Source organism: Choloepus didactylus, chromosome 8 (assembly GCF_015220235.1).
Source record: "Choloepus didactylus isolate mChoDid1 chromosome 8, mChoDid1.pri, whole genome shotgun sequence".
Lineage (NCBI taxonomy): Eukaryota > Metazoa > Chordata > Mammalia > Pilosa > Megalonychidae > Choloepus > Choloepus didactylus.
The window spans coordinates 54971244-54997296 of NC_051314.1; the positions used below are offsets into that span (position 1 = coordinate 54971244).

Consider the following 26053-nt stretch of genomic DNA (forward strand, 5'->3'; position numbering starts at 1 on the left):
TAACATTTAATTTAAAACTTTTAGCTCACCTAACAGTTGAAATCAGTGTGCTAATTATAAGAAGCTTTATTTTCCTTTGTTTTGGAAGGTGTCAGATAGATTGGAAAAAAGGAAAGAATGTCACTTTGAAAACCATTAAAAAGAAGCAGAAACACAAGGGACGTGGGACAGTTCGTACTGTGACTAAAACTGTCTCCAATGACTCTTTCTTTAATTTTTTTGCTCCTCCTGAAGGTAAATAGTGCTTTAGTTTGGGTATTAATGGTTATTTTATAATAAACTTTGTTTAAATTTCTTACTTATTTGCATTTCTTTTCTCAATTTTACAGTTCCTGAGAGTGGAGATCTGGTAAGTTGAATTGTTATTTATTGACTGTATTGTTTACTGTATTTGAAATTAAAGCACTGGGTGTCAGAAATCAGGAGTGGGGATGGTTGTTGATAGCATTTGGTTCTTCAAGGCCTGCAATGCATGGGCTGCCCTTATGGATCTAAAAAATTGTTTCACTCAGAATGCTAATAGTGTCTGAGAAGCACTGAAGCTAAGAATTTCCTTTTCTTTTGAGCCTTGCAAGTATTTTTTGTGACGGATTTAACTTTTCAAGCTATAGTTTCCTTATTGAAACCAGAATGTATTGGAGTCATTTGTACTATTTACTAAACTCCTATTATTACAATGGAAATAATGGTTTCATGTGGTGCCATCTAGCCAGCAACTATGAAATTTGCCTGGCTTATAGTCTGGGCTGAGGAACAACCTCAAAGAAAGATAGGCCCAGAAATGTTTTGAACTTGGTCATTGGTCAAGCTTTTGAATTCAAATTAACTGAGGTAGTTTGGTTTATGCATATGTGAAATTATAAATGATTGAATACTTCCAAATTAGAATAGTCTTAACTGAGGCTTAGACCAGATCTGCAAAAGTCAAGTATTTCTGTCTGAAAAGAGTAGGAATAATGATAAAGCAGCATATTTTTATTTAGGTTAAGAGAACTGTTTCTCAGGATTACGACAGACTTCACTATTGTCATGTCGATGTATGGGCTGGAGTTTGTCTTTTTCTGTTACCAATATTGGTGGTAACAAAAAAGTCTTGAGTAGTTCTGGTTGAATTCTTTCCTTCAGAGTCCATTTGTTTTTGTTTATTAGGGTGGGTTATATGGAGAGGAATCAAAACAAAAATTCATAAAATTCGGACTATTGACTCACTGTATTGTTTAAGTATCACAGAAGTTAAAATGAGATTTTTTAATAATGTTGAAACGATTTCTGTGCTGTGGTTTTTCATATTAAGAAATCCAGGATTTAGATGGCTCACTGTTTTTATCAATTAGGACTCATCTTATTCCACATTAAGTAGACTTAAAACTGCAGAGTTTCTTGGTACCATCTTTCCTCTGGGTTTTCTGTTTTAGAGTATGTGTGAAGTGAGCCTCTGTAGTCTTACTGCCATTTATACTTAATATATTGTTTACAAAAGCCTAAGATTCTTTCTTAGTATTCTATCTGGAGTTTTAAAGGGAAGTAGCAGTCCTCTAACAAAATTGCTTTTATATTTTACTGTTTAAGCCAGTTTAGAACTGGTTTTTGCTTAGTTTTACTTTTATTTCACACTTAACTTTTAGTATGTGTACCTATATGCTAACTTGTTTTCTTTTTAATAAACTGTAAATTTAGGGCATGTGGATGACTACTTGATCACTTGTATGTAAGCTAATGTAAAAATGACAAAAAGTGAAAGTGAAGTTGAGAGTTTCTTCCCTTTAACATATGATTTAAAGCCAAGAGTCTCACATTAACAAAGTTATTAAATTTTGTACTTCTGTTTTTCCTAATGACAGGATGATGATGCTGAAGCTATCCTTGCTGCAGACTTTGAGATTGGCCACTTTTTACGTGAGCGTATAATCCCAAGATCAGTGTTATACTTTACTGGAGAAGCTATTGAAGATGATGATGATGATGTAAGTGAATGTGAATCCTGTAGTGAAGTCATTTGGTGAAGAGTATGGTAGTCAGAATTTATGAAGGGTTTGAAGGAATAGGTCTATTTTTTTAAAAGTAAGACCTAGAATAACTCAAAATTAGGCTAATTGACTATCCTGTAGATAGCTTTTCTTAGTTGTTTTAGGTAGGTCCCCTTAGGTTCTTTGGATTCATTTATCTTAGTTTTTATTTTTCTGCTTGCACGAATTCTGAATTGGTAAGACTTTTTATTTATGGTTAGTGTTGTATGATCTTGCTTTTGGCCAAATAAAAGAGAACTAGGAAGTTTTTCAGTGCTTGAGATAGTATTATTTGTTAGGAGGCATAGAACTTTTTACCCAAGGGAACATTTAGTAATGATTAAGGTAAAATTAGGCTGTCCTTAGTGTTTTGGGTATTTTATTAAATTACCATCATTATAGTAAATCTTTTTTGATTCAGAGTGTCCTGTACTTAAGTACTGGCAAATAATATTTACGGTAATAGTTGTTTGATCGCACTTTATCCATATGATGGTACTATAGTCATCTTAAAAAGCTGTAAGGTTTATATATGGCACTGAGCTAAGTGACTCCTGAGGCAGATGTCCTTGTGTTAGGTATTAATGGGTAGAACTATCGGTGTTACTGATTCTCAAAGGTGTGTTATACTCAAACTTCATCCTTTTTTCCCTTTTTAGTATGATGAAGAAGGTGAAGAAGCAGATGAGGTAATGTTTACCAAATGAGCAAATAATTGTCTGGGTTTCACACATTGAGAACTAAATTGAATGGCTTATGTATTCCTTTGCTATAATCATTAATCTGTAATGTGGGATAAAAATGTTTTTGGAAAAACGTATGATTTTAGAATTCTACAGCCAAACAATGTATGTATGAGGTTTCAATAAATACATTGCAAAACTCAGCAACTTTTTTTTTTTATTTCAAATAATTCTGTTCTGCTGCAGGGTTATCAGCTCTTTGAAGAAGTCAAAAGCTGCAGTAAACTTTTTCAACGTTGGCTGCAGTAAATCTTTTCAATAAAAGCTGTCTGGATGTCTCAAGTTGTGTTGGGAAATTTTCGTATTAGAAGCTTTCAAATTAAGTTACATTGTCACCAAACTCTGTAATCAGGAAAATCTTTTTGACCTATAGAGTAATTTGTATTAAATTCTCCCTACATTATGAGATTTCTTTCTTCTGTACCTACTTCATGGATGCATTTTGAACTTTAATATAGGAAGGGGAAGAAGAAGGAGACGAGGAAAATGATGCAGACTATGACCCCAAGGTGAGCAGAATTAGTGCTACTTTTCTATTAGTGAAAGGCAGGTAAAAATAACTGGTGTTTATGAAAACTAACTGCAGTAAATTCCTTAATCCATTGGCGGATACTGATTTTTTACAGTATCCACTGGCACTTAAAGAATGCACATAATTTCAGTGCACCTTTTCTAAGAAACAATCGTTTTTGGTTCTTACCTTGAATTTTTCTTAGTTTCATGAGAAGTGAACCCTAGGATTTTATTTTAATGACATCACAGTTTAAAAACTGTTAATTTTTTAATTACAATTTTTTTTTAAGTTATTGGTTGCGTTCTTTTGTTACTTTTCCTCCAGGGAAAGCTGAAAGAAAGGTCTGTTTTTAAAAAGATCTGTATGTGGGAGTGCTTGGGAACATAGGAATGGTGCTGTTTGTTAGATTCTTCCAGCCACCACTGTTTCCCAGTCCCTGGGTTCCTAGTTATTCCTGGAAATTTGTCTTATCTCTCCAGAAGATATTTTACTCTATTGAGCAAGCAAGGGTAATTTAAAGTTAGGAGATTTAACAGGAATGAATTACTCTTAACAGTTAACTATGAATAGAGTTAGTATTTTGAATAATTGTGATTTTTGAAAAGGAAAAAATGACTGGTAATTTTATTTAATAGTGTAGTTTATTTTATGGAGTTCATTCAGTAATATAAAATTTGGGCTTTATTTCAGCATTTCAGTAACTTGCTAATATTCGGAAAAATTGTAATGGAATTGTGAGATAACTATAATAATTAAGATAGGCAGTTGATTACTATTGAATAATTCACTGAAGCAGGTAGCAGAAGATAGATTGACTTGTTGCTTTCTTTTAACAGAAGGAACAAAATCCAGCAGAGTGCAAGCAGCAGTGAAGCAGGATGTGTGTGGCCTTGAGGATAACCTGCACTGTAATAGCCTAAACACAACTATTATTTACTTACAGCCTTATGTTTTGTATTTTCTTGTAGATTTGGTAACTTTTTTTTTTTAAGGAAAGGAACTAATATTTTTAAAGACCAATTTGTTCTACCTAGCCTTTTAACTATAATTTTTCTGCCAGATATGTTGAATGCACACTCTCTCAAGCATGCTCATTAATTACTTACATAGTTCGGTTTTTGTGGAGTGTTTTTGTCATGTAACCATTAAAGTACAGCTATGAAATTTAACAACTGTTAAATGAAATATTTGTTACTTTGTAGATTTTTTCCTGAAGAACCAAAGTATTTTTTCAGCCAGTAATTGAATGCGTTTAAGTCTCTTTGCATTAGCTGTGCCTTTCATTACTTTGTTATAGAAATGCAGTGACGTACACTAAAAGAGAAGTTTGGTTTTTTTTTACACTTGGCAAACCAAGTATATGATTAAGAATTTCCAGTAAGATCACACCTGATAACTATCAGATTATTTATAGATTTTCGTATTTTAAATGACATCTTCATGAGGAAATTGAATTCATACTTTATTGGCTATCACAGGGAGGTGAATAAAACCTAAATTCAAATCTAAATACAATTTAGATTTAACTGCACTTTTAAAATTTAAACTCCATTAATTAAGCATTTTTTCTTTGTGGTAGGGTCTACCTTCTGCTTCCCTGGAAAGGATGAATTTACATCATTTGACAAGCCTATTTCAAGTTTTTCGTTGTTTGTTTGCTTGCTTGTTTTTGTTTTTGCAGCCTAAAATAAAAATGTCAAGTACAATTTTAGTTTTCCAAGATAATGTCTTAATTTTGTATTAATTTAGGTAGAGGCAGAGGCCTAGTTCACCATATGAACTAGGTTGTGGCCAGTTTACCATATTGAAGAAAAGGGTGCCAACTTTGGAAGATGGTCCCACATCTAATAAGTTTGTTTCAAAAAAAGACAAAACTTTAAATGATGTACTTGTTTAGAAGAAGGATCAAAAAGTTAAATTTCATTTCCTTTGGTTTAAAACTAGAGGAGGCCACAAGTTTCTGATTTATTCTTATTGCAAGTATGAGTATGTCATATACCCATTCTTCTGTTCACTATGTATTAAAATGGGTAATACTGTTTACTTAACTACCTCACAGATAATGTTGAGGCATACTAAGTTCAGTTTTGTGAAATGTTTGCACAGTCTCATTGAAAGCTAAAAAATTTGGACCTATTTAGTATACCACAGATATGATAATTCAGCATCTTTCTTATAACAGGGTTTGATAATTCTAAACTGGAAAACAGTACCTCTGTTCTGGATTTTGACAGGCAGCACTCTTACAGGTCTTTGTGTGGCTACTATCTTAATAGAAATGAATGGATGAGCAACTATTTCAAAAGGTTCAAGGATTGATTTTTCAGGTATTTTATATGACCATAATGTAGTAAATAACTGCTTTTAGTCATGGGACTGCAGTGGAAATAAGACCATTTTTGAAAAGAAAACTTGCCATTAAATTTGAGAGTAGAGCTGCACTTTAAATACCTCAGGCTAATTACTGTTAATGTTTTGTGATGAACTTAAAAGCTTTGACAGTGAGAGTGGACCAGTCTAGAGGAAGGAAGGCCAAGAGTTCCTGCTCTTAATAAAATTACAATGGTTAATTCTTATAAGTTTCCTTTTTGAAATTTTAGTATTGAGGTCTCATAATGTGAATGCGTTTTTCTGTTGTATAGTTTTGCTTATTTCTCTCCTGAGATTTTAATTAACTACTGGAAATCCTTAACCAATTGCAATAGCTTGTAGGGAAGAAAATGCCATGAAAACACCTTTTTTTCCCTGTTTATTTTCAAATTGGTTTTGGTTGCTTAGATTAGACATCTGTGCTGAGTTTTGTTTTGTTGCGTTTTTTTTTTTTTTCTTGTACCCATAGCTCTCATCTTCATAGCTTTTACTGAACTTACACATTTTTTTAATCTAAAGATAGAATCCCATTTTAAAATAAACTTAAGTAGCAAAACCACTACTTTTTTTTTTTCCTTTATTCCTTTAGGAAATAGCTATTGCCAAAGTGAAGTAGTAGATAATAATTAATCTTGTTACAAAAGGGACAGATGGTTTGCAGAGGAATTGTTTTCTTAATAAAGTTAGTTTCAAGGGATGTCAGTATTCATCTGTGCCCTTTCTCTGATTCCAAAATGGCTCAATTTCATTCTAGAAATTTGAAAATAAAATGTAATTTGAAATCCTTAATAAAATTTGGATTTTATTGTATAAAATACTGGTGATATTTTGGGTGTTTTTTTGTTTTGTTTTGTTTTATATGAGTATAGCACTTCTTTTAAGAGAGTGAAGAGTAGAGGTGTAGGCTATTCTGTGCTTAGGCCACCATGGTCTGTAAATTTGAATAATTTTAAGAGCAACCTCCTATATCCTGCTAAGTGGAGTTTGTCTTTGGAAAATTAGAAATTTCACCATGTCTGATAGATTTGACTCTTATGATGACCACAAACATTTTTGAGACACTTCAAAATTTGTCTTTGTATTCTCATTCTCACTTTATTTTCCATCAGCCCAGGCACTGGCTACCAGTTTCTCTCTCCCTTTTCCCTATAGGAATTATAAAATCCCACATAATCACCCATAACATGCTGTTGAAAAATAAATTTTGCCTATCACCTTATTGTCATTAAAGAATAATAAGTAAGCAGAAGACATTTTCATAAATTGAATCATTGCTTGTTTAACATGAAAGTTACGATAACGCAAAATTAAAATATCTTAATGTAGAAAAACACTCTGTAGAGTAATATGTAAAAAAAATGGGATTCTACCTCTTTCCTTTTTAGCTCACTTAATAAACAAGGGACATTAATGTTAATAGAAATATTTTCATTATTCTGTAAATAGGTTAATAATGATAAAGTGTATGATAAAGTCCGTAAGACAGTTAAGTGTTCATATTGCTACTGTGTATAAGACAGTATGAATTTGTGGGTTTGAATTGTAGGCCACCCCTGTCACTAAACATAATAAAACCTTGAGCTATTGTGACAACCTTACTGTACCACACAGAAATATTAAACCATTTAATACTCAAATATACTTTGAATGCTTTGGTTTCCAGGCTTGGTTTAAAATTCGAGTCCATTTTTATAGGTTAACCTTAAAAAAATTTTAACCTTCGTATTTTTGACTGTTTTAATCAAGCCAAGTGTTATTTTAAATGTTCAGAATAGAATGATAGTTTTGAGGCATACATTCTTTGTATGAACATTAGAAAATACAAATACGTATGCTGCTTTTCTGTTTTATAATTTTAAATCTGCATTGTATATATATACTTGTTTGAAGATATGTATTCATAATTTAGGTAATTTCCTTCTTGAAGCACTGGGTCTCTAATAGCTGAACAGTAAATGTAATTGATAAAGGTGAAATAATGCTGAAGTTAACTTACATAACTGTATACTGGTGTTTTTGTAAATTGGTTTAAAAATCCAGACATTAAAATATAACCTGGATAATAAGCCAAGTTCTTGGACTGATTAAGGATGTCAAATGTGACTTAAGAGAAATGAAAATATTCTTGTTCGAGTGTAAAGTTATTTTGTTTAAGTCTTTATCCATGAGAAATTTTTGATAATAGCATACTTTGTCTTGTTTTTCTTCCATTTTACTGAGAATATACTGTACATTCAGATTTTTCAGTTTTCTACAATTAATGTATTGGTTAATTATTCAGTATAAAATAGAAACGGAGCATAATTTAGAAATACAGATTGCCAGCAGGAAGGAAATAAGTCATTAATACTACTTTATTTTCAAAGGTTTCTTTGTAGCTTTTGCAAATCTCCCAAGTATTTGAGTTTTATTTCAAAACTCAGCATAAAATAAAAGTGGTACTTTTAAGTTCTTTGTGCTTTAAACTTAAAACACTAAAACCAAGAAGTAACTAGGATTAGAGGTCAGTAATTCAAGTGCCAGAAGTTAACATCTCATAGCAAAAATTCATGCCATTAATGTTCAGAGTGTATCATTCATACAGTGTTACAGTTATGGCTCTGAAAATTTTCATGGAGTGGTAAAATAGTTTCCATCAGAATGCTCAAAACAGGATGAAGAAGTGTGTTTTTTGCCGAGATTTCAAGGATGAGGAGGAATTTGTCAAGTGGGAAGAGCAGCTTCAGGTGGAGGAATAGGAGGAATACAGGGCAAGCCCTGAAGCAGGACGATTCTGGGCATGTTAAAGACATTGAAAGACAGATGGAGTTACAAGAGGCCAAGCAACTGAGGGTCTTGCTGTGGAAGTTCTTTCTCAAGGGTTGTAAACACTGAAAACTATCTTTTTAGACTATTTTCAGTGGGTGTGACTTGTCCATGAAGATAGATTTTAAACCAAGACAGGAATAGGCTGAGAGCCAGCCATTTAAGGTAAGAGCACTTGAATACTAAATTAGCAAGGCCCCAAGGTAGTATATAGGAATATATTTGCAGTTGATCCTCATTTGCTTATTCATACAGCTATTGTGGACATGCATGGAGAAAAATTTTAAGTGCAATTCCCAGTTGAGGTTGAAGGTGTTCTTTACACTGTTTAAATGTTGCTTCAAAATGTTCTGAAGGATATAAAATCTTGTACAATCCTTTTAAATTTTGGTGCTTAACATTGTTCCATATTTGACCAGTGGTATCCCTTTCAAGTTGATTTCTGTGTGCTTTTGATATATTCCTATAAATTTCTGAGCATTTAGTTTATAGCTCAAATATTTTTTCTGGGCTTATATTATGTTCTCTGTCCCAGCCCTAGAATTAGCCATTTTTCCAAGGATCGCTGGTTCCTTTTAGTGGGGAATGAAAGTTAGAAATGTCTCCTGCGTGTTAGGTTTGCTTGCTGTTCCTGGTGTCATCCTTTCTTGCTCTTTCAGGAGACAGATACAGGAAATAAAGTACATCTTTGTATTAAAAACGATGGGTTTACACTGCATAATTCAAAGTTCAATCCAACACAATAGGATGTTTACTAGCCTAATCTTAAGTCCATGTTTATATGCGTACAAATAAAGGAGTTAGCAGGTGATCCCACTGGAATTGTACATGAGCGTGCTCTATAGGTAAAAAAAAAACACAAGTAGAATTGAGTAGGTCAAATTTTAGATTAAGACCTTACAGCTTCTAAACGAACGTGTCTACCATCAGGTTTTTAATGGAGATGTATGAGAAATAGTTCATAAATTGAGAGGCTATATGGTTAACAGTCCATTTACTGCTTGTCTTTTTAGCTTCAGTGTTTTCATCTGTATAATGAGGGCTGTGAGCATTGATGAGAACAAAGTACTTGAGCCTGAAGTTTACATAGTGCATTCAGTGAATGCTTCCTAAACAAAACCAGGAATTCATAGCTGGCAACATCTTAAATTGAGTATGACAGTTGTCAATTTCAGAACTACCGATTTCTTAAGGCACCTTACTCAGTGTGCATAAGAAACAGACTGACTGAATAGTAGCTAAATTTAATGGTAAAAATGATATGAAATCAGATTATATTTCTCATGGCTCCCAAGTTGTCATTCTGCAGCCAAATTTGTCCCATCCTCTTTCCATCTCTGACATTTGTCTGGATTCCTGGCAATGGAGATGGGTGTCTGAGGGCTTCTGTAATAATACATATTCCTACATACTGAGTGGTATATATTGGGGAAACAATTAGGAAACTAGACTGAATATTCTGTAAACTCTGGAGCTATGAGAATATGGTGGGAGTGGGGGTGCAATCAATAGTTGTATTTTATCTAGCGCTGCATAACAAGGCCATCCCTAAAAGTTAATGATTGAACAGTGACAAGAGTGGTTTCACTTCTTGGGTTTGGATAGTTCTTCTCTAGGCAGCATCACCTGGGACAGTTTGAAGGCTAGAGACTGGAATCATCTGAAAAATATTCACCTGGTTCTCATACCCATCTGGTGGTTGATGGTGAGAACTAAGCTGGGCCTTGGTCAGAACTCGGTACATGTGGTTATTAAGAGTAGTTTTGATGGAACAAAAGGTACAGTAATTTTCTCAGATTGCCAGAAACGTGAAAGGTAAAATTAAGTAATTTTATACATACATAATTAACATGTTAAAGGAGAAAAAAGTTTCCTCCATCAGGATCTTTTATAATTTTGGGTTACCTGAGCAATTGCAATCCCCAAATATATGTAGAATTAACTCATTCAACAGAAAAGTATCAAGCCTGATAAGGAACCTTAAGTGATAAGTATTAGGCAACTATTAAGTAGATTTGTTTTCATATGGTTTTGTGCTACATTAGACACCATCTTACACTAACCAGACTAACCTCTGGCATGGACAAGCAGTTTAGCCACTAAAAAGTTAATAACTGAATCCCATGGCACATTAGAAGACCAGGACAGGGGTCGGTGTTTGGCATAATGTACAGTGATGGGATAATCTTAATGCTTCCTTGACAATTACTCCCTCCGAATGTAGGGACAGAAGTAAAATGACTTAACAAGGACACTGTTTCCTGGTGTTGGAGCCAGCATTTGGCCTCAGGCTGTGCTGTCTGCTCTGAGATTTCTTGGGCTGGCTTCCTTGTCACGCTAATGGAAAAGAGTTACTTTATGTAGAGATTTGAGAATACCAGGTATTTTATTAGAGACCAGAGTAAATAGACTTTAATAAGTATTCCCTCCTTCCCTTACCTACTTCCTCCACCTTTCCATACATATAAAAATTTTCATATATAAAAAAATTTATAGTATATGACATAGATATAGGCGCACACACACACACGTGTATAGCAAGCCAAAAGTTGAGAGGTTTAAGTGAAATACAGGTTATTCATGAAAGAACTCTAGGTGTAAACAGACTGCGACTGGTGTGGAAGGAAGCTTCATGATTCTTAGGAATCTCATGGTTCTCTTGCTATGCTGCTCCATCTTCATTGTATCATGGGTCAAATCCATTGTGTCTGGGTTCTGGGCCACAGGAAGGGTTGGAGGCAGCAAAATGCTCAGCATTCTGGCACCCAACCTCTAAAGGAGAGCCTATGATTTGTCCTTAGTGCCAAAGGGAGGTGGGAAAATGTTGACCTGCTCATGCTGTTTAGAACAGAATCTGAGTTTTTTGGGAATTGGGACAACAGACTGGAATGATAGCCACATCTGCAACATGAAGACCTTTAGATCTAGAAAAGGATTATTTGATTATGGCAAATATTTACGTTTCTCAAGTAAGCAGCCCTTAAAAAGGTAAGAGTAACACTCCAAAACACGAGTCATGATAATCCAGGATTAATCCAGGATTTTGCTGCCATTCATTTTATGTTACCTAATACCTTTTCTCAAAACCATACGTAGAAATAAGATTGAGACAGCAACTTAAAGTGTGAGTGGAATCTTAACTGGAAACAAAATTAAATGTCTAGTTTCTGATTCTGATCTGTTAAGGTATGCTGTTACTCAATTAACAGTGACTTAAACATTATAGTTTCAGGGCCCTTCAGTAGGGTTAGTGGCAGTGAATTCTTTGGTAAGAGTCCACATGTCTGGGCCTGGCTGCCCCACAGAATTTTTTATTTCATCCCTTTCACTCTTGGATGCTCCTACAGTTATCCTGTTGTTTGTGATGCCTACAACCAAATTCCTCTTCTAAAGTAATTTTGTTACTTCATCACCTAAGCAAACTACCATCCCATTTTTTATCCTTCACCCTCACATTTTTAGAATTATCTATATTCCGTGCTTCTCTTTCTCCTATCACCTATAAAAGGCTTTTGCCCATTTGCTGATTTTTTCCTCACAGATCAATGATTAATTGAATTGTCCCCCGCCCCTTTTTTTTCCTTTCTGACTGCTGTAATGTAATAGAATAAGACTAAAAGAGAAAGACATCCTGTGACTCTAGCCCCTTAAATGGAGGGATTTGCCCAAGTATCTAGCTATCAGAAATCAAGTTGTCAACAGGAGCATTTTACATAGTTTAGGTAGAAAAAGGCTTAGGAAAGGTTATTAGGTACATGGACTTTCAGTGGGAGTTAGTAGTATTGTGACACCACAGTATTGGTTCTCAGACTCCTTCATTGGCTTCTCCTCCTCAAATGTAGTATCTCATGTTCTGAATTTAGGCAAAAAAGAAGAGTGCCAAACTCCTGCTCCATTTCATCCCACTTCCCGTAGTTAATTTCAAAGCAATTATCACCCTAATAAGTGTCTTCCAGACTCCTGAACTCAAGTTACTTGGTGACTATCTCCAATAAAATGTTCAGCCTGCTTGCCCCATTTTGGGTAGTATCGATGTATTTCCAGTCAGAAAACACATTTAATTGTCTCCCTCAGTTTAAGTGCAACTTCTGTCAATCAGATGTCTCTGCCCTTTCTATTCTACCAATAGCCTAATCTGAGTTCTCATTTCGCTCATCTCGGCTCTTGTAATACCCCCACCATTTTTTATTCTTTTATCCTATGCATACTAGTTCTGTTCGTAAGATACGGTAGAAAACTTTTATTTCTCTCTCATTGTATAAAAGAACATTCCAACCTTACCTGGCACGGAAAGCCTTCCACAGAATGAGTTCTTTCATTCAACTTTTAAGTGCGCTCCAGTAATATACTATATTTACTTGTGTTCAATTTAAGGTTAGCCTGCCTCTGCTTTATTCCCCAATCACCTCTAAACTTTCATGCTTCAAAGTCCAATTCCAATTCCACCCCTTAGGTTTTCTCTGGCAGAGTTAATCCCTTTTTCTTCATACTCTACTTTGTTTCCAGCTCTGTTCAGTAGTTAAAGTAAGTTCACTAGAGATCTGGTATCTTGGATGACATTGGTAGTGTTTTCATGTTTGTATCCAGTAGCCCAATGGCCTCAGACTTTTAGGGCATGATCGACAGCAAGAAATAAATCTTATGTGATGACTCAGTGTATAATATACAATATACCAAAATTCACAAGTGCATAGTGCACAAATATTTAGATGTCAAATTGTGATCAAGTTGATTTTGTGATCCACAGATTGGTTTTAACAGTGTTAAAAAAAACAGAACATCAAGCATCCTTTAATAGTCTGACTTGTTCTAAACTATTATACAGATTGGTCACTAGGAGGCATCAGTTCATCAACTAGTACCTTGAAGAGGAATGCAGCTTGAAGTACGTTTCTAAAAAAGTTACAGTTCTGTATTTAATTGAAGAGTTAATATTTAATTCTTTAATTTTAGAAATTAGAATCTTTCTACTGAATAGTTTTTTAAAGGTGAAAAAATTGAATGGCTTAGAAGTCTGAATTGAACTTTGAATGGGTACCATCCTTTAAACACTGATGGAAAGAACCTGATTTGGATTTTCATAGGTTATTTGGCTTCTCTTTCTTGAAGGACAGTTGACCTTTGCTCTATCCAAATCTTTAATAATGATTACTGTCATGAGTCCTGTATATTGTGAATTACTAAATTTATAAAGGATTTTGTAATCCTGTAGTCAATCGTAACTGAAAGTAAATAACTCCCCAATGCTACTGTTAAATCTTTTAAAGCCAGAATTGATTATTTGACTTTTAACCAATTATTTGGCCATTTAAGTGCTAAGTAAGGGAAATAATCCAGTTTCATTACTGTTTCTCCTTTTGATGACTCTTACCGTAAACCAATGGGATAATGTAGAATGTTCCCTGAAACAATCCATGGGGAAGAGACCCTGTTACACTATGGAGCCATGTCAGCAATTAATTTTTGTTTCTGAGGACCTTTAGTATAGGCTAGAATGAGGGATGTGAATGCTCCAGGTAGGCATGTCATTTTTACTCAAATCCTTCAAAGCTCAGGGCTCTCCCTTGATAAGGACAAGTCTAGGCTTAGTTTAAGGGTTATAAAGGTTTTTGGCCTGAGGAACTGTACAAATGGAGTTGCCATCAACTGAGAAGGGGAGAGGCTGCAGGTAAAGCAGATTGGAGTAAGATTGGAGATCAGGAGTTCTGTTTGAAAACTCATATTTGAATTATCTATTAGACATCCAAGTGGTACTGTAAAGAAGTGCTAGGAAAATTTTCAATTTATAGTTGCGCTGGCCTGGGATATATCAAAGCTGAAGGCTGATTTCACTACAGCTGTTCTAACCAGCTAAAGCTGTTAAAGAACCATGAACATTAAGTGACTGTAGTACTCCAGACCCTTATTGGACTAGTTCCATCTGGTTAACAATGGGCCTTCTTTTAACCAAATATATATAAACTTACAGACTCCTCCATTACAGTGACTTCACTAATGCTAGTGTTCTCTTGCCTGGCATGTTAGGTTTAAAAAAATTTTTTCTTAATGTGGAGGTCTTTTATTCTTTGATACTATGCAGTTGAATACAAGTTGGGAATATAAATTTGGGAGTCTTTGGCATATGGATGGTATTGAAAGTGACAAGACTGGATGAGAACACCAAGGAAGTATGTAGAAAAAGAAGAGGACCAAGGACTGAGCTCGAGGACATTACAATGTTAAAAGAATGACGATAAGAGGTGAAGCCTGTAGAGACTGAAACAGTGACCAGGCAGATAGATGGCAAACTAAGAACGTGGTGTTCTATAAGCCAAGTGAAGAACTGTATCAGAGAAAATGATCCTTATGTCAGATACTGCTGACAGGGCAAGTGTGACCCTGGTGCTGCCAGCCTTAAAATTCACTTCAATTTAGCCATTTCAAATTTGCTCACCAAAGAAATAATTACATTAGTTTTCTAAACTTTAGTGATTTTTAAGTGCTATTTTAGGTTTTCATTACACTTAAAGCTAAAGTTCTTTTTTTGGGACAGTTATTTCCTTTAATGCATTTTCTGTGAATTTATTTTGTTGTCTGAAAAATATTGGCCAATATGGTCATTTTAGTAGTTGCTGAAGTAACAAATTAAGGGCAAAGTTGTCACTGATCTATGAGATTCCTATACCACTAAGGTTTCCAACAATCAATGCACAGTGGTTAGAAGGCACATTGAAGGCTTATATCTGAAGTGCTCATGAAATTACTAAATTGTCATGAAATACCCAATTGGAAATTTTAAAGACTCTAGTTACAATAAAATAGTTGCTTTTGAAAATCATGCTGGTTCAGACATTTTGAAATAGTGTAGAATAGAATGCATTTATTGCATCCTGATAAACTGCAGAAGGTTAGATAATACCAAACACATTTGAGTTTCCCTTAAGAAATAATGGCTTAGACTTCCAAATTACACCTCATCTTTAACCTGATCAGGATTGTGTTTTTTCATATGAGATGTCTTTTCCATCAACATCTGCCTTCAGAATCTCTGGATTCCAGATTTAAAGGAAGTATTCCTTTTCAAATGAGCAAGAATGGCATTCTGTTAAAAGGATGAACAGCTGGTCATGTAGAACTTCTCTGGAATGCTCACTTGTCCGACAAAGGCAAGGAAAGGAACAAACTGAAATGTTAGGTGTAGTGTTTGTCATTAGTATACAGAATTGTCATTTTAAATCGTAATTTTACTAGGAATCTTTACATAATTTAAATAATCTTTCTCCTGGAAAGACTGCTAACCCATCAACAACATAAAGGTCCTGAGCATCCAGCCAAGTGCAATTCAGTAGGAATTAGGATCGTGCTGGAATTGTCCCACTCCATAAGGCACTGTTCCTTAGAATTAAGATTCAAACCTTCCTGCGTTTAAATGTTATCTTTTGTTTTTGATTATCTTCAGGATTAAGTTCGAATTTCTTAGCGTGACACACAAAGCCCTTCAGTATTTGACTCTTGCTCACCCCTTCAAGCTCAGCTCTCACTTCCTCTTTCCCTCTTGAATTCTTTGTGCTAGCCATACAAAACTAGCCGGTGAGCCAAACTCCCCCTTCCTCCTTTGTGAAGAAGCAGCAGCCTTTCCTTTTGCCTTGGCCAATTCGATTTGTCCAGCTCTGGCTTCTTGTGATTGTTCTTTGCATCCTCAGGGTCTGTACACATTTGGTGTTCCCTATTTTACTTAGTGATGAATTTCCCCACCAAGAGGCTTGGTGTCGGTTTATGCTTACCCCCCCACCCCACCCCCCGCCTTGCTACCCTGGAAGCAGCTTCTATAGAAATTGTTTAAATGTTGGAGTAGGAGGGAGCTACGCCCGAGTATGACATCACCTTCTTCGTGTCACAAACGAGATTCCAAAGCCGAGGCCTGACCGGTAAACCGTTTGCAAACAGAACCGTGGAGGCGGACTTGGCGGAGTGTGGTGGCTCTCAACACCGGATATTTCCGGTTGGTAATTGGAGAGTTCAGTTAATGCTGTAAGAGATGTTGCAGTCAGCACGGTTGGTTCAAGAAGGAAACTGGAGAGTTTGTGTCCGGGATTGAGAAGTACGCTAGTGCCTGCCCCCACCCCCGGTCGAGAAAAGAACGGCAAGAGCCTCCTTAAGTGGGTCTACCTTCCTCCTTTCCTTCCAAACGGGACAGACAGTAACACTATTGCTTTGATCTAACAATCAGCCTCCCTCTGCTCTAAGAAGAGGTAGTTTAATGACCGTAAGCGAGTGTGCTTGTAAAGACGGTGTCTTTTCAGCCTTCGTGCATTAACATGTTTCGTAGGCGTCCTGGGGGAGGCATACTCCGCAGGACTCCGAAGCTCTTCAGCCTGTTACCCGGCTCGCCCAGGCCAGGGCACTAGCTGTGCGGGCTCCGGGAGCCCAGCGCGAATCCCTGGGGCAGGTTCGTGATCCAGGCACTGTCTGGTAGCTGTTGCCGCCCTCGCAGCCTCATCCTCACTTTCTGAGGCTGTTGGCAGAGAGCTCCCGAGGGCCAGGGAGAGGCGGGACGCTGGGGATGGCCCCTCAGCGCCCTCTGGGCGTCGGGATTCCTTACCGAGCGGCTGGAGCGCCCTCGGCAGTCGCCCTGGACCGAGGAGAGGAGTTTCCCCCGCTGGGGTCCCGGCAGCCCTGCGGGGGAAGGAGCGCGGAAGAGAGTGGGCGGCAAGAGGCGGAGCGAAGAACGCGGGGGGCGTGGACACGGCCGGCTTTGGAGAGGCTCCAAGTTAATGAGGCGTAAGCGGACGGCCGAGCGCCTCTCGGGTTTGGGCTTTCCCCCGCAGTGCGGGAGCCAAGAGCCGCCTTTTCCGCTGGGTGTCACTCGGGGGTGGGGAGGATGGCCAATTCAAAAGCGCCGCGAGGGGGCCCGGCTAGTGCCCTTCAGTGAGCGCACGCAAGAGGACGGCAGAGGCCCGGCCGCTCGCAGCTCCGGGACCTTGTGGCGCATCAGGACGCGGCTGCCCCTCTGCCGGGATCCCGAGCCGCCGCCGCCCCTCTGTCTCCTACGTGTCAGCCTTTGCGCGCTCAGGCCGGGCGGCCGTGGGAGCCGCTGGGGCGAGGACAGCGCGCGACTGCTACTGCTGCCCCCGGTCCCGGTAGCTGGAAGCGGAGAGGTCGAGACGAGCGGCGGGCCCCCCTATGCCGGGAGGATGCTGGAGAGCAGCGGCTGCAAGGCGCTGAAGGAGGGCGTGCTGGAGAAGCGTAGCGACGGGTTGCTGCAGCTCTGGAAGAAAAAGTGCTGCATTCTCACTGAGGAGGGGCTGCTGCTCATCCCGCCCAAGCAGCTGCAACACCAGCACCAGCAGCAACAGCCCGGACAGGGGCAGGGGCAGGGGCAGGGGCTGGCGGAGCCGTCCCAACCGGGCTGCCCCCCAGTCGCCAGCCTAGAGCCGCCGGTCAAGCTCAAGGAATTGCACTTTTCCAACATGAAGACCGTAGACTGCGTGGAGCGCAAGGGCAAGTACATGTACTTCACTGTGGTGATGGCCGAGGGCAAGGAGATCGACTTTCGGTGCCCGCAGGACCAGGGCTGGAACGCCGAGATCACACTGCAAATGGTACAGTACAAGAACCGCCAGGCCATCCTGGCGGTCAAGTCCACGCGGCAGAAGCAGCAGCACCTGGTCCAGCAGCAGCCCCCTCAGCCCCAGCTACAGCCCCAGCCCCAGCCCCAACCCCAGCCCCAACTCCAGCCTCAGCCCCAGCCCCAGCAGCTCCACCCGTATGCTCATCCGCATCCACACCCGCACACTCACCAACAACCTCACCCTCACCAACAACCGCACCCTCACCAACAACCGCACCAGCACCAACAACCGCACCAGCACCAACAGCCGCACCCCCAGCCGCACGGCCACCGGCTTCTCCGCAGCACCTCCAACTCTGCCTGAAGGGGACAGCACTCGGGCCAGACAAGGTAAGGTCCCGGCAACTCTAGCTAACCGAGGGTCGCGGGGCTGTTGGGGGCTGTTCATGGGTTTGGCTCTTGGGTGGAGAAATGAGAAATCACTCCAGGTTTCTTGGGAGGTGGAAAGAAGGGAAGCAAGGTGGAGCCCAGGAGAGACCAGACTGAGAAGTGAGGATAGGGACTCCGGCCGGGCAGGGAGGCCTCACGCGCCGCGCCCCCGCCGCCCCTGACCCGCGCTTGTTCCGTGGCGCGCGCCCCCAGCGAATCCGAAGCTGGTTCTCTCAGTGTCACCAGCGCCACTTGTCTGTGTCAGGGCAACTGGAGGGAACGACCCCAGTGTTTTTCTGAGCACGCTTGGTCCGCCGGACTGGTCTGGGAAGATTCTGAGCCATCGACTTCATTCCGTGTCCTTTCTTTCCAGGTTTTGAGGACTTGAGGAAGTGGGACAAGCACATTTCTATTGTCTTCGCTTGATCGAAAACAAAAGTCTCCCCGCCCCCCACCAGATCAAGTAGTTTGGACGTCACCCGACTTCTAACTTGCTATCCCTTTTAGTTTTCTGCACTCTTGTCATCACGATGCAGGAAACGATTTTGAATCAAGACAGCTTTATTTATGAACCTTTGAAAGGATCTTCTAGTATGGTGGACTTTCCAGGAGCAATGCTGTACTGTAATTTTATTTTAATGTATTTTGATTTATGATTATTTATTAGTTTTTTTAAATGCTTGTTTTAAGACATGTCTGAATGTAGGCCATTTCTCAAGAAAAAAACTTTATGTTCAAAAACCTGTGCCCTAGTAGTTGCAAAAGAGTAAGAAAAAAGGGCGGTGGAGAGGAAAACATTAACAATCCATTCATTATTCCTGGGGCAATTTCAGAATGTCTGACACTTTCATTGTTATGACAGGTGGTTGAAATTAAATTCTGTGACATTACTATTTTTTGAAGTTTTTTTTCTCTTAGCCATATATTCTGTGTAGCAGTTTAAAGAAACTAAAAGTACAGAATTGTGTAATTCTGAATATCTAACACTCAAGATACCACTCTTCTAAAAAGAAAATCAGTGGTAATGAACTCTGATTTCAAAATGTTGTTTAAAACATAATCTAACTGATAGAAGGATGATCAGATTTTGAATATATGGTAGGGCTGGGTCTACTGTAGGAAAGGCCTTGCTTATAGCATCTGTGTGTGAAGATATAGTAATGAAAAGGGTCTTTTAAACTGTGATTTATGAGTATTAATGCATTAGGTGTTTCATTTCAAAAAAAGGAGTGGAGGAAAAGAGAATGTTTAACTTGAGAAAATATTTGTGCCCCTATCCAACTAGAGATTCTCTTCTCCAAAAGCTTCACACATTCGACTTGAACCAGATTTTTTGATCCTTTTACTTTGTTCTAGAAGCATACTGAAGAAATTCCACAGTTTAAAATACAGTTTGTAAATATTTCAAAGGACTAGGAGTCACAACTTTTTGTTTTCATACTGAAAATATAATGTTGACAAGAGAAACCAATTGTTTTGGTTTTTATAGCTCTGTGAGAAATTTGGGGTTGTATGTTTTGTCCTTAGGTTAGCAAAACTCAGAAACTGAAAAAGGAAGGACTGGATAAACACTGTATCTTCAGTAGGAAAACAGCCCCAGTCTTGTTTTAGCAGTCACTTTTTCAGGAGTCAGGGCGGGGAGGCGGGGAAGAGGATGTGCTTTTAAAGGTAGAACAAACCCTCTTCTGTGTTAAATCAAAAGGATGATCAAAATCCACAAGGGCAGATGCTACTTAAGCTTAGAAGGAGCCATAGATGACACCATGTCCTCTTGGGGCTGAAAATCACTTCCTATCTGTATGGCTTTGCTGAAGGCCCCTGTGTTTTCCATTGCCTTTTCCAAGTTTTGAGGAGTGTTTTTCCAGCTTCAAGTTGGAATGATCAATATTAAGCCACTGCTAAGTCATATAGTTAAGAAGTGAAAATAGAATCACATGCTAGAGATGTCTTTATTCTTTCTCCATCTAGAATGGAGTTTCAAGGTCAAATTATTTTTTAGTGCAGTATTTAAATGATGAAACTTTGAGATCATAAAGTATCCACAGTTGTGGGGAAAACCAAAACTTAAGCAAATGGCAAACAAAATTTAAGTGAACCTTCGCTTACAGTGGCTAATTTAGGTTACAGGTTGTGAAGAAACACTACAAAGATTTAAAAACTCATACGGATGGGCAACATAGACAACCAAATCTAAAGGAGATTTCTTAAGCCAAGTGTGATTTGGCTCCCTTAGAACTACTGCTGTCATTTGTAGTGAATGCCCATACAATTACAATGTAGTTGTAATATATACAGATCATAATAAACTCAATTAAACTGTTTTTTTTTTCCAGATGGAGGATGGAAGAATTTTTCTTCCAACTTCCTGTGCTATATCAAAGTAAAAGTCATGCCAAATACTTTTTAAAATTAAGATTCATGTAGGTTTTTTTTAAAAAGGCTTTTGTACATTGTTAGCTTACATAGAGGGCTAGGTAGACTCATTGAAAAAAAACTATGCTCCCTGGGCTGCTGGAATTTTATATATATATTTTTTTTCTCCCATAGCCAGGGCTCTTAATGGGGCCACCAGAATCTTAGTTCTTTTTGTCTTTCCTCAGCACCTGCTACCTTGTCCCTTGTGACATTTACGTTGTCAGACTCTCTGTATCTGGACCCCTCTTAGCACTTAACTGTGAAAGCTCAGAAATCAGAAAGGAAAAGAATAGGATATTTTTTGTTGTTTTGACATTTAAAAATTGTTATGGTTTAATAATTTTTCCAGAGCAAAAGAACAGGCATACTTAATAAAACAATGCACCAGAGGCTCTAGTCTACATTGTAAGACAATGATGATATCTGCCCTTACAAACCACCTAAGGTGTAATGAGGCCTGACAAATCAACTGGGGGAGGAGGGGAGGGAGGGAGTATCCCTTTTAACCCAAGAAAGGGAAGAATGAAAGGGGGGCAGTTTCAAGAGAGAACCCACCCCTTAAATAAACACAAAATGTAAAAAGTTGGAAAATCAAAGCAAATGTCCCATCTGGAAACTGAACTTTTGTCCTGAACTTGTGTTGGCAGGAAGCCTCGTACACAGTGAGCTCAATAACCATTTGTTGGACAAATGAAGGAAGGAAGAAAAATGTGTAACTCCTCAGCACCCAGGAGGCGGTTTCTCTTGCCTCACTGTTTCTTTTACTTGATCTCGTGTAGTTCCCAGAGAACAACTAATACTGGGATAGGCTAAGCATCATGAGGACCTCCGCAAACACTCGTTTATCAGAAATCCACAGAGATCTTCATATGCCCTACAGGGAGTGCTGAGGTCAGAGAGTAAACAGCTAGAAGGGGTCCTTCTAGAACAAGCCGGGGTTCTCTCCTGGTGTAGAAATCAAGCTAACTGTATAATTTCACTTCACATGTTTTTTCCAATAGGAAAAAAACTACAGAAACCTTACACATCGCTTAAAGGAATTGCCCACATATGTCAACACTGTTAGAAGTCTGGTTTAAGTGGAAAGGAGCGTTTTAATTCTAAACTGCTATCATTTACTAAGCACTTGGTATTTCTCTTAAAGATCCTTAATTTAAAATCTGATGCTAAATAATACTGCTGCCAGAGTGTGAGTTCCAACACATCACTTGCTTTCTGTCCCGGGGAAAGTGGTAAGTGGTCTGGTTTTAGCTTAACTCCAGGTATTTATAATATCACCTTCAGCAGCAGGTTTATGGGGGTGGGGGTGGGGCTTTACAACTTGAGTGAAGCTTTGAGCAATCCCATACAACATAGAGCTTTGTGAGAGGAGGATAGGCCTGTGAGCATGTGTTTTTGCTTTTTTTTTTTTTTCTTTTTTTGTAATTGTCAAACTAATTGGTTTTTGCTTTACCAGTAAAAATTCCCACTGTAGAACAAATTTTAAATTTGGAAGTTACAGAGTTTGATTTTGAATCCATCAGTGATTCTTTCAAGAGAAATACACTTAATTATCTAAAGCAACCTAAGATGTATTAATGGCAGAATTGTTTTGGATTAATTTTTAAGAACTGTTTTCTAAATTCTTGACACAGTTTTGAAGGGTGATTTTTGATTCGGAGTGTTGAACAGCCAACCAGATTTACATAAAATTGGGTGACATAGTAATCTGTGACTTTCTTGGCAGACATTTACCAAAAGGGAGTGCAGGATCCAACAGGGTCTGCTTAGGAAGGGCATTATTTGCCCAAGGAAGGAAGCAGAATGGCTCTGGGTCATTAGAACTATCTGCATAAGGCTGGTGAAGCCTGCCACCCAGTGCTCTGTAGCTGGCTGGTGGCGATCTGCTGGGCAGTGGGGAAAGCAGGTTTAACAACAGGTGATCCTTTGAGATAACAGTGTTTATTTTGAGAAGATAAATCTTTTGTCTGTTACATTTCCCAGTCAACCTTCTAGTTAAAGTTTCAGAATATTGCAAATGCAAGCTTCTGAATAGCAAGCACCATGGCATACCAAATGCTTTATAAGCTCTCACATTTGTGAACTAAATAGTGTTGTCATAATTTGTGTAAATATTCCTCTTAAATGATTTTGGAAAAATGTGGTTTATTTTTCATATTTTCAAAATGCATTCCATTTCAAATAAAGCATCTATTGAGATGATGTCTGTGGGCCTTTTGAAGGCCTTGTTCACCTGGCACATTCACTATGCTTTCCTATGGGAGAAAGGTTCTAAAATGCTTGGCTATCTTAAAGGCCATGACCAATCTGGGAAGAAAAAAGACCATTTTGAGGTTCTCCCCCACCACCCTGCACCCCGATTATCTGGGAATTTGGAACGTAGAAACTCCCTCAGATCTTTTGATGAAATAATTAGCTTTCAGATGCTAGTGAATGTGAGTTGAACTTTCCACAGGGAGGGCCTCTGACAATGAGAACTGGTCGCTAGTGAATTAGCTCGAAGGCAATTCCCTCTTGAGTCCAAGATTCTAGTCCTTCTGGGTCTCTTGGGGAGGGTGAAGACTTGACTCAGAATTGTCCTTCAAACAGGTGTACTTTTGTGCTGAAAACAGAAGGGGGTTTGATTCTTTAAAAAAGAGCATAACTTTACTCTGACAATCCCCATTGGCATCTAAATAACTTTAAATCTCAAAACTCTTTTAAAAAGAGAATTTGAAGGCAATTTTTAATTCCTTAGGATAGTCTTACATTGACAGATTTATTATTATACCTTTTTTTTTTTAAGAAGAAATGAAATCTGGGAAGAGAAATTGCTGCCATTACTAGGGTTGGGGCACTGTGGAATAAATGTATATGGTGAGTGGTAAAGTGGGGAAGAGCCAGGATTTTAGTGTTATGGTTCAAGGCCCAGTTCCACCACTTACTAGCTGTGAAGATCTTGAGTTATTTAACCTCTTGGCAACTCTATTTCCTCCTCTATAAAATGGAATTAATAACCTTAGGGTTATTGAGAAGATTTAATAAGTAAGTACAAGTAAAAGTGCTTAGAACAGTACCTGATTTTGCTAAGAAAGGAAATCTCCCTGCATTTTAGGGCAGATAAAGGGGCTTAGGAATGATTATAGCCACATGAATATATAATATATGGTATTTTGAAGGTCTGTATTGTCTTTTCTAAGATCTTAGCTTAACACATCTTCTTAAATGACAAGAACAGTATGATGACAATATCCTTAAATTCAACTTTGGAAAAAACAATTTATTCATAATACCTCCATCCTGGCAACTATTTTCATTTTGATTATTACTTTATTATTTCCCAGTCTTTGTCTGCATGCTTATGGATTTTAAGTTAGTTACAGTTAAACAATGGAAATATATATGTGTCTGTAGAGGTGCTGTTGCGTCCCCCAGATTGCCCCTTTGGGACATAGGAGCTACTCAGCCGCGGCCTGTGGGGAGCATCCGTGGCTGCCATGCTCTCGGGGAGTTCTCCCCTGGGAATTGCCCTCAGTGAGAGCCACTTTGCCCTACTTTATAACACACTGCCTCCTTGGAGCAACCCACATCCAATGTTTGGTCTGTGGGGGGTGGATAAAGGCCAAGCTTCCTTGTCTCAAGTCAGGACAATTCTAAAGGGTCACCCTAGCTCTAGAGGTCCCTGTAGAACAAATTCCCATGGCACTTCAGCTCTCCCTCTACCCTGTCCTGTATCCTTTGCTTCCCCAAGGGTGTTGTCCCCGAAATACCACCCTCCCCACCAAATCTCCTGCAGTCAAATTGCAGGGTCTCAGATTCTGTTTCTCAGGGAGTCCCGTCTATGACCGTGTTTATCTCTGTGTGAATATGTATTTCCTATATATATTTCCATTTCCATGTTTCTGTAGGAGGGCTGGTGGGTGTTGGATGGAGGGTAGATATTCAATAATGGTTAAGCCCAGGTTTTGGAGAAGTGGTTCTCAACCTGGAACGGTTTTCTCTCCCTGGGAACATTTGACAATGTCTGGAGACATTTTTGGTTTTCACAGCTGAATGGTAGAAGCTAGAGATGCTGCTAAACATCCTACAACTCACAGGACAGCTCCCTATAGCAAAGAAGTATCTGGTCCAAAATATCAATAGTGCAGAGGTTGAGAAACCCTGCTTTAGAGTCAGACAGACCAAGTCTTATTTAGCTGAATCACCTTGGGCAAGTGGTTTAATTTATTTGAGCCCCAGTTTTCTCATGCATAAAATGCAGATAATAATAGTACCTGTCTCATGGAGTTGTGAAATCAAAATGAGATATTTCTCATAAAGGGCTATCATTGTTCCTGTCACAATGTAAGCATTCAATAAATGTAGCCATCATCATCATCATCATCATTATTATTATTTCAACTCATAATTTTAATAGCAACTTAATATAGCATTGAGGTGATTATTTACTCATTCATTTGCCTATTGTCCTATCTTTATGCTGTTTTCAGTAATGCTGCAATAAACATCCTCATGCATGCAGCATATTGAAAAGAGCCCTGACTTGAATTTTAGTCCTGGCTCTGCTTCGTCTTATAACTTCAGCCAGCTCACTTAATCTCTCTGAGCCTTGGTCTATTTATTTGTAAGTGGGAATAATAGACCTGCTCTTGATGAGCTCTTACGGGTATACTGTGAAGTGGCCATGAAATCTACATGAGTTCAAGTTCCAAGGTCACCTCTTGAACTTTACTTACAAGTGTTATGCAAATGAACACTATTGTTATCTGATACCATTTTAAGGGTGGGAGGTTGGATATTATATATTCATACCTGTATATGTGTTCTAATCCAAATAATTTGGTTTTAACAAATGGTATGTTATTGCAACTGGAGAAAATATCATCAAACAATTCCTAGTTTTCTTTGTAAAATTGGAGCCAAATTTATATTTATGTTGAAATGAGTCAGATGAAGACAGCATTGCAACTGTACAGAATTATTGAAAGAGGGAAACCTGAATACTGAACTCACTGACCATGTGGATCTATTGAGCTAGGTGTCCTAACTTGCTTTGTTTCTTTCTCAAAGACCTTATAGGAAGCAGAAATACTCACCATGTAGAAAGGCCATCGTTAAACAGGGATGATGATGTGAGTGTCCCAGGGCCCTGGCCTTACCTGCCTGCAAAGTGGGTCTGGTTATCAAAGATGGTGCAGGTTGGGGACAGAGAACTTGGACATTTAGATGGTCTGGGGTGGAC

General features: G+C 38.5%; 2 protein-coding genes across 8 annotated transcripts in view; both read left to right on the top strand.

Moving 5' to 3' along the window:
* NAP1L1 (nucleosome assembly protein 1 like 1) overlaps window positions 1-6450 on the top strand; it is a 32854-nt gene extending 26404 nt beyond the window's left edge. For 4 of the 7 annotated variants that reach the window (XM_037845443.1, XM_037845437.1, XM_037845439.1 and 1 more), the window contains 7 exons: window positions 89-234; window positions 330-349; window positions 1842-1964; window positions 2666-2695; window positions 3208-3258; window positions 4100-4171; window positions 4843-6448. In XM_037845443.1, coding sequence (XP_037701371.1) covers window positions 89-234; window positions 330-349; window positions 1842-1964; window positions 2666-2695; window positions 3208-3258; window positions 4100-4135 — 406 coding nt within the window. In that variant the 3' untranslated portion in view covers window positions 4136-4171; window positions 4843-6448. The other 3 variants (XM_037845440.1, XM_037845441.1, XM_037845442.1) reach the window with 3 other exon arrangements.
* A 10363-nt stretch (window positions 6451-16813) lies between these two features.
* Window positions 16814-19307, top strand: PHLDA1 (pleckstrin homology like domain family A member 1). The gene is made up of 2 exons (XM_037847718.1): window positions 16814-18378; window positions 18791-19307. Exon 1 carries the CDS (start codon window positions 17192-17194, stop codon window positions 18350-18352), a length of 1161 nt encoding a protein of 386 aa, XP_037703646.1. The 5' UTR covers window positions 16814-17191; the 3' UTR covers window positions 18353-18378; window positions 18791-19307.
* The last annotated feature ends 6746 nt before the right edge of the window (window positions 19308-26053 follow it).

Coding starts and splice junctions, on each gene's coding strand:
- PHLDA1 (XM_037847718.1), top strand. CDS start 17,192: ATGAGGCGTAAGCGGACGGCCGAGCGCCTCTCGGGTTTGGGCTTTCCC.